At 54.5% G+C, this 8361-nt stretch overlaps 3 protein-coding genes across 3 annotated transcripts; all 3 read right to left on the minus strand.

Annotated features, from left to right (window-relative positions):
* Positions 1-513: 513 nt before the first annotated feature.
* Positions 514-1447, minus strand: N657DRAFT_52123 (uncharacterized protein). Its single transcript, XM_062787722.1, has one exon. The coding sequence runs from the start codon at positions 1153-1155 to the stop codon at positions 682-684; it is 474 nt and encodes a 157-aa protein (XP_062652841.1). The 5' UTR covers positions 1156-1447; the 3' UTR covers positions 514-681.
* N657DRAFT_561357 (RNA-binding domain-containing protein) lies at positions 1437-2974 on the minus strand (the record flags this gene model as incomplete). Its single annotated transcript, XM_062788057.1, has 4 exons — positions 1437-2292; positions 2344-2484; positions 2680-2787; positions 2847-2974. 4 exons carry the CDS (start codon positions 2972-2974, stop codon positions 1437-1439), a joined length of 1233 nt encoding a protein of 410 aa, XP_062652842.1.
* Positions 2975-4902: 1928 nt separating this feature from the next.
* Positions 4903-5998, minus strand: N657DRAFT_639617 (uncharacterized protein). The gene has a single exon (XM_062791803.1). It carries the CDS (start codon positions 5915-5917, stop codon positions 5189-5191), a length of 729 nt encoding a protein of 242 aa, XP_062652843.1. The 5' UTR covers positions 5918-5998; the 3' UTR covers positions 4903-5188.
* Between the last annotated feature and the right edge of the window lie 2363 nt (positions 5999-8361).

Below are 8361 nucleotides of genomic sequence, written 5' to 3' on the forward strand. Positions count from 1 at the left end.
CTTTCATGACTTAGTCACCAAGGTCGGAACCCTCGAGCAGTGACTGAGAGTCTGGCCGTGCCCGCAGGAGTGCCATTGCCAGGCATGATGCCGTGCTTGAAATTGGTGAAGTGGACAAAGAAGTAGTCTCGCCGGCAGGAGGACCTTTCTTGCTCTTTGTCTTGACCCGCCAGCCCCTCGATTTTGTATTTGCTCTCTTTTGACACATCCCACTGCTGTTTCCGGCCCTGTGTCTTTGTCCACCGGATTTGCAGCAGCTGGCCGGCGAGACAACTCCGCCTATAGGTCGAATCCCGCGTGTCGGAATGCAGGGACCAACTGCCCTGGCAGACACCGTTTGATTCATCTCGGAAACTCTACTGCTTCATAATCCACAGCCAGCAGGCAGTAAGCTGAAGCCGAACAACTGCTCCTCTGCCGATCCAAGCTGTGTTTATTCTGTGAGACGTTTGTAGTTAGCGAGTCAACAGGGAGAGAGCATCCGCAAACCTTCCCACGGACCTGAACGTGTGGCTCAGGGCCGTAGTCTGGCGACCCTGTGCTGTTCTCAAGCCAGAGGTCAGCCTCCAGAGCGGATGGCATCAGGTCGGCCATGTCGATGACTCCCTGCGTCTTTTCCTGGATAAGTTGAACCTCCCGTGACCGGGAGGCAAGCACTTGCCGCCGCCATAGACAGACACATCAAACACACCCATCCAAGGCGGGAAGAGACATAGCACGCAAGGCAAGGTAAAGAGCGAGCATCCAAAAAACATGCAGGCAGGAAACACAGCAAGAGCAGCAACAAGGCAGCAATCTCAGTGATCGAATAACATTGCGCGAATAAGTAAGCAGCGTCCCTGCGAGTACCAGCAGATAGATATCTCGCCGCGGACCAACCTGAACCGTAGAAGGCAGGAACAAGCCAACCAACCAAAGTCCAATATCCTCGAGGAGAGAATCTATAAAGATATCAATCCTCTCGCCGAGTTCCAAGCCAGATGGGTAAAAAGAACCGCTGTCGATTCCTGCTCCCAACTGACCATCTCCTCGATGCCTGGGCTGGTGACGGGCGCAGTGAAGATAAGCCTTAAAGCGCGGGACGAACGAAACGAAAATGAATGAGTTGAAAGGCAACGCGCAGAAAAGAAAACTGAAAACGAGTCCAGCAGCCATCCCTCATAATGACCCTTCCGTTCCTCATGTCATAGCATCCCAGGTACGCGAAAGAGCAGAGACAGCGAAACCGGGAAACGCCGTAGCAATGCCGAAAGACAGAGCAGATGGATCGTGAAAAAACCGAACGAGGTTCCAAGGAGGGAAGAAGCGCAGGCAAGCTCGAATTTGTCAACGCCCTCGATGCTTTTCCATGACCGATACACCGCCTCCCGAACTCCGTGCGAGGAACGACTGATGAGTGAACCAAGGACGCAGAACGAAATTTACTGCAGCCGTGGTTAGCAAAAGACATGCAACTTGTCAGGGGACAATTGACTCACAGCCATGGGGCCAGGAGGGGGACCCTGCGAAGGGTTGCCGCCGAAGGGAGGACCGCCATAAGGGCCACCGGGACCGGGGGGACCGCCATGAGGAGGCATGCCTGCCATGTAGTGCGGCGGCGGAGGAGCCGGCCGATAGGGAGTGCCGACGCCCGAATTGTTCTGGGACCTGCCCCAGGAGAGACGAACGCGCGAGTTGCCAATGGGATAACCTTGCATCTGGTTGATTGCCATTTCGGCGGCATGACGGTGGACGAACTGGACAAATCCGCAACCCTTGCCGGGAGGAATCTTGACGTAGGTGATCTCACCGAAGCCCTGGAAGAAGGAGCGGAGCTCATCTTCAGTGACGTAGCCCGAGAGACCACCGACGAAAACAGTGGTATTGTTTGGGTCCGTGAACTGGTTCATGGGCTGCATCGGGTTGAACGGTGCGGCCTGACCATAGAAGGCGGCGGGGGCACCCCACATGGGGCCCGGGTGGCCGGGAACCGCGGGCATGACCGGATTGGGCGCGTGGCCATGTTGTCCACCGTACTGGTGCGAGCGGGTCTTGGGGGTGGCTGTCGAGATCCGCATGGGCCGGTTGCCGCAGTACACGCCCTGCATCTCAAGCAGAGCGCGCTGTTGGTCACTTTCATCGCTGAACCGGACAAAGCCATAGCCGCGCGACTGGCCGGTCATGGCATCCGTCATGATCTTGGCAGACTTGCAGGAAGGGAATCGCGCTTGGAACAGCTGGACCAATACGAACTCGTTAACCTCAGGACCGAGGTCACCGACGAAGATGCTGTACTCAGGGCCACGATCGTCACTACATAGTTGTTAGCGAATGCCAAGAGGATCCACTGCATCCATCTCATACCGGCGGTCGACTAGGCCACCACCAGACGCCCAGTTCAGCTTGAAGACCCGGTTCGAATTGGGAACCGGTGTACCGTTCAGACTGAGGGCCTTCGAGGCAGCCTCAGGAGTCGCAAACTCAACAAAGCAGTAGCCAGCGTTGCTATAAGCGGGTCAGCTTAGCGGATACTACGTGACCTGGACGGAGTTATAGGACGAAACAAGCTAAAACAAGAAAAACCCCGGTATTACCGGTAGTAGGGGAAAAGCGGGGCAAGAAGATATAGAGGGGTATAGTCGAACGACAAAAATAAGGTATAGTGTAGAACGACAAAGAAATAAATAGATGAAGACTTACCCCGAGTTGCGGTCACGGATAATCTTAACCTGCACAGTCTCACCCAAGACGGACTGGTAAAGGTTCTTGATAAAGGCCTCGTCCATCCAACCCTCCATCTCGCCCATCCTAAGAGAACTGTTAGCAATCACGGTGTACAAACAAGATACCTCTTAGCTCTGACTTACCACAGAGTCTTCGGAGCGTCGTTAGACGGAGTCATTGGCGCGGCAGCCGAAAAGCCTTCGCCCGAGCCGTTCATGTTGCCGCCGTTGGTGGCAGCGCCGGGAGGGCCAGTAGGAGTGTACTCGGCCATCGTGTCCCTGCCGATTGCCGTTAGCACCAAAGGCAAAAAAGGCTCAATGAAGTGACGTAATAAACCGTTAAAGAGTTTATAAGTAACTTGATGGTTGGTCTCGCCAAAGAGACAGAAAATCGGTGAAAATATCGAGAACAGAAAAATGTCGGCTGTTTTCGAGGAACCGAGCGATACTTACTTTGAAGATCGAGTAAGGCGTAGATCAGTCCGATAGAGTGTTGCAGAGCGTTGTGGTTGAATCGATTGCGAGCTTTGAGGTGTTAGTGAAAATTGAACATTGTAGCCGGCGCCGAACAAGACAGGCGCGCAAGAAAAACTAGAAGGTGGCGAACGAAAACTGCGCAAGATGTAGAAGTGTGGGGTGCGAGATGGAGAGTGGGAAGAGGTGGAGGAAGAGGAAGAGGTGGAGGAAGAGGAAGAGGAAGCAAGAATATAGGCAGAGGGGGAGGCCCGAAGGGGATTTGAATAGTTCAGATGGAGAGCACTCGAAACTCCCACGTGAATAACCGTGCCATTGCTTAGAATAAACGTGAGAACTCTTGGTCACTCGGCTCAAAAAACGAGAAGGGAGCCGAGAAGGTCAGATCAGGGGACACGTGGACTTCTATACATTGGCATCCCATTGTTCATGCAAATGCAACTCGATGTCTCTTTGTTCCTCGGCCTTTTGAATCATGTCCCGAGACTGAGCACTTCAGATGAGGGTTACATGGACTTCCATATTGTACCGGTCCCATCGTGAATGCAGAATCAACCCGCGATCTCATGTCCTCCGGACGCCGAGAAGTCAAGAAACGAAGCTAACAAGTCCAGACCGGCATCACGTGAAATTTCACGTGATATCTATCCTATCAACAACGCAAAATAAACCCGCTGTTTCTAGATCTCGGCGTTCGTGGCAAACGCGAGGCCGAGAAGATAAGATGGGCATCACATGGACTCCCACGTAAACATCCATCCCATCGGTGGAGCGGAATGAGATCGCGGCTCAGCTGAGAGGCTAGGCAGTCAATACGGTGATCACGTGAACTTCCACGTGATATCGATTCGACACTAACAAGAATAAAACTTGCAGCCCCTTGATGGCTCTTAGAGGGTGGGAACCAAATATCGGCCCCTAAGACGATATGGACCCTCCTAATCCGACCTCCCTCGCTCAATCCACCTAGTAGTGCTAGCGAGACTTCGCTAGTCCAAGCTAGATAAGACGAGGAAGAGCGCGGGACTACGGTCGTCATCACGACGCTCCAACCGGAGAGAACGTATGTAATCTTAGAATCCGAATCGCGCACTACGTGTAGAATCGACGAGAGGCTCGGCAGAGTCTCGGCAGAGGTCTCGGCGGGAGTCTTGGCCGGCTCGGCACTCGACCGGCCAGGGTAAGAGGGTAATGGATTGTGCTAGGGCCGCCCAGGGCATATGAGGTGCCTTGGTAGAGATAGAGGGCTCGAATAGGGAAAGTTGAAAACCCTAAGACTTTAAGACGACGAGGACTATAGGTATGGTTGTCCTGCTTAGGAGTATATAGTTGCTCCACTTGAAGCATTTGGAAAGGCGGCCAATGATAGGGAAGAAAGCTGAGTAAAGAGATTTGGACTCACCAGTACCTCCTGGATGGACAGTAAACAAGGACGTCTGCCTTTCAAAACGTTAGCTTCCGAGTTGGTAGCAGATGAATCCGAGCTGGAAGCCGGATAAGGCGCTGTGGTGCAGATGACCAGGCTGTAGTTGTAGATGACGAGGCTCTGGTATGTAAATGACTAGGCTGTGGAATGCCAGAGACGGGGGTTCCTTTGTCCTCGACCTTTGCAAACCACCGCGCCCAAATGGGAACGCCACACCTGGATAAGGTATTGTTGAAGGACAGGGAAAAGAGACGGAATGCCACATACCGAAGAAAGACTTGAGCAGAGCGAGAGCTTTATAGCGGCAGCACCGGATGATCAATGGTAATCGCTAAGGGGGGTTTTGTTTCGAAACTGTGTATCAGGTAACGACGTTAGCCACTGCCTGTTCGAAACGGAGAGTCCTAACGTTAGAACAGAAGCTGTGTCCCATGCCCTCCTAAATATGAGGTGCGGCGGCTCCCTTGCAAATTGCAAGAATCAGCAGACCAGGTTAGACGGGGAACTGCCAGGCGCCATCTCCTATGGTGAAGGGAGGTATTGACGACCGGCCAGTCCACTGACGACCGGCCAGGTATCAGGTGTGTCATGCCCAGGGCGTTGTCCAGAGCCCCTGGGTATGCAGCATGGCTGTTCGGGTGCTCGACTTGATATAGGTTCGCCTCTCGGATCCAGGGGAGAGCTGAGAGCATGAGAGCATCTGCTGGAAGCTTCGGCTGCCAAAAGCCGCCACGGCGCCCATAGCCGGCCTGAAGAAAGAAGCGACGTAGCGGAGAGAAAAGGGGCGGACGAGGACTTGTCGAGGCCCCAATGGTGAAGGTAGCCCGGAGCTCGAGACGGTCATGGCCATTGTCCGGGGCAGGATTTGCGCTGGCGAGGCTGATACGTCGACGGGCAGTTGGTGGTTCAGGGGCCCAGTCTCGTGATGTGGTGTTGCCAAATGTGCAGTTGCCGTACGCCGTTGGGAGCCATCGCGGAGTGTTGGACCTGTTTCAGACTTCCGGAGCACTGATTGTCTTCGGCAAAGTTCCATGAAGTCCGCTCGGGTTTGAATACCCATGGGAAGATTCTTCAAGAAGCCAGGTAACCCAGCGTCTGTGAAGGCGGGGGCAGTGTTCCAGCGAGCAACCTGATGCGGCAGCGCCAGGACGCCCACGCGGCCGCTAGCGCAAGCCGACTGGTCGATGCGTCCAGTGTGACAACTCGTCAACACCAGCCAATGCCCACCAGCGGGACATGACACCGCTTTGAACCACAGCGGGATGAGCTGAGCGGTCAAGACGAAGAACTGGCAGACACAGCCAACGGCGGCCATGAAGGGCGAAAAGAAAAGAAGCGACGCGAGAGGCACATTGGGTAGCAGCCATCGAGGGATACAACTTCGAGTAAGGAAAGAATTCAGCTTACCGATCAGGCAGCGGAAAGGCAAAGACGCCGTATTAGACCCAAGACCTCGAAGCTTGAAACCGATGTAGATATCGTAAATTCGAATCGACGGTGGTATCCAGGACCCGAGGGCAACTGCAGCAAAGGACGCCTTCACGCCGTGAAACCCGGAGATCCTGTTTCAAAACAGTTGTCGAAGATACCAAGAGATAGCGAGCTCCGGATGACCTCTCGATGCTAGAAGAAGAAGGCAAGCGCTGGGAAACGGATCCGCGGATGAGTAATGCTGGGCTCTTGTGGGAGACTTGATCGACGCTGGCGACTGGCGAAGATCAGGAGCATCGAAAATCGGCGAGACCGTGGGTTTCGTAGAATCGCTTCTGTTGGCGACGACCTAACTTCAGTATCGTTGTTAGTAACCAAGGAAAGAGGATTGAAAATGCTAAATAGATTGCACAAGTGGCCGCTCCGAAGAAGGTCAAAGTGCCAGGAGTGGGTTGCGATTCTAAGACAACTGCCCGCGGAACGAGCTTCAAGAGCTGAGCTGAGGCCCAAAGGCCACATTGCCCCTTCGCAAGATGGGACTGATCCGCAGATCAGACGGACAGCACGCCCGTGTTTCTTGGGGGATTCATAGGTTGGCGGGAACAGACACTCGAGGCTCAGAACACAACGTCAAGACGTTCGACACAGGGTGATTGTTCGGAGAACTGGAAAATCCGACGGTGTTGGAGACCGCGAAACCAACTGTCAGGCCCGATGTGCCATTGTCCAAGCAAACGGATCGACCAGCATTTCGGTGAGGTGTGGTGGTGGAGCGCGTGGCTCGGTGGCTCGGGAGTTGGCGAGGACGGACCGCTGAGACTCGTAGACTACGGTTTCAAGATGTTGAGATATGGCAGACTCGCCGTGAGCATAGTCGACTCTCAGCCCTCGCCTGTGTGCCCCTCCACACTTTTGAACATGTACAGTGTAGCAGTTGGGCGTCGGAGAGCTGCCCAAGCGAGATCTTGTCGTTCGGTCGATGTGCGGGATTTGGCCATCAGATTCAACCCCATTGTGCCATGACTTGTGATTGGAGACCGATGTGCTGGCGTAAGGAGACTGGACAGCGGAGGCGACTCGGGCATAGAAACCGGGATTGATCGGGTATGAGTGCTCTCGACGGAGTGTGAGCCCTCCCAAATTCCTGTGTTCGACTTGCAAGGCCGATCAGCTCGAATAGCTGAGGAGAGTAACTTGTTCTCGCTGAAGCTGGTATATCGTGCCTAGGCCTCTGAGGAGGGCGAACTGCCGTAGGCGCTCACAAAGGCGGTTGACGAAGCCCGGCAAGCAGCCAAGCCAGGGGGAGGCCAGATAAAAGTGTTCGGGAGATGGCCGTTCGGGACATGCCTGCTGAGGGAGTGCTTGACCGCTGTACCGGCCACACTTTATTTCAAGTGCTCCGGGACCTTTGATGCACCACGTTGTCTCCCCCGACCGTCAGGAGGCGTGTCGTCGATCTGATAAATATCGAGCGAATCCCGGAAGCGCAGTTCCACCAGCGCGGTATAGGATGATTGGACGTCGAAAGCGAAGGTCGAGTCGGTTGCTGACAGATCTCCGTTGGCAGAGGGCTTAGTAGACACGGTCCTGTTGGTAATGCCCATCCCTCCTCACTCCGCCAAGGCGCGCCAAGGCGAGAGTCGACCAGTGACCGCACCAGGCACGGCCTTCCTCGAGAAGCTCACAAGGCTCAATCGCACCTGTTTGAAATCCGGCACTGGTTCTGGATGAAATTCAAGAATTGATGAGGTCGCACAGTCTGTGGAGGTAGAATCTCCTCTCATGGTACGAGATGACGCCGGGTAGGAGGAATCGAATGTGAAAGATGTGAGATGGCTTGCCCTGTCAGCAGCAGGACAAACAACGCTCAAAGTGAGGCGCAGTAGGAACCTGCGCTATTGGACTGCCCCTTGGTTCTCGACTGGCGAACGAGAAAGTAGGCGGAAGCGACCAGGAGCGAGTGACGGCCAAAGGAGTGACCAGAGATGGCCTGAGCCGAAGATTGTGGAATCGATGAAGCCCTTCGGGTGACTGCCCATCAACCGTCGACTCTAATTCCAGCCGAGAGAGTACCGGCACTCTGGTCCCAGCAGCTTGACACACCTCTGCCCTAGAGTAGGGAAGCGCGAAACAAGAGTTGTTAGATCCGGAAGTATGATGGCAGCCTCCTTCAGCACCATGAACCGCCCAGTGTCACCCGACCATAAGCATGAGCACGCTCAAAATTCTCGTCGTGTATCGTCCCGACTCGCAGGGAATTATTCCGCGATATACCAAAGGTAGGAATTCCAGCGCGGCGAATTTGTCACGTAAGGACCGGGCAGCCGA

The sequence above is a fragment of the Parathielavia appendiculata genome (assembly GCF_033297405.1).
Source record: "Parathielavia appendiculata strain CBS 731.68 unplaced genomic scaffold N657scaffold_1, whole genome shotgun sequence".
In the NCBI taxonomy this organism is placed as follows: domain Eukaryota; kingdom Fungi; phylum Ascomycota; class Sordariomycetes; order Sordariales; family Chaetomiaceae; genus Parathielavia; species Parathielavia appendiculata.

Coding starts and splice junctions, on each gene's coding strand:
- N657DRAFT_52123 (XM_062787722.1), bottom strand. CDS start 1,155: ATGGCTGCTGGACTCGTTTTCAGTTTTCTTTTCTGCGCGTTGCCTTTC.
- N657DRAFT_639617 (XM_062791803.1), bottom strand. CDS start 5,917: ATGGCCGCCGTTGGCTGTGTCTGCCAGTTCTTCGTCTTGACCGCTCAG.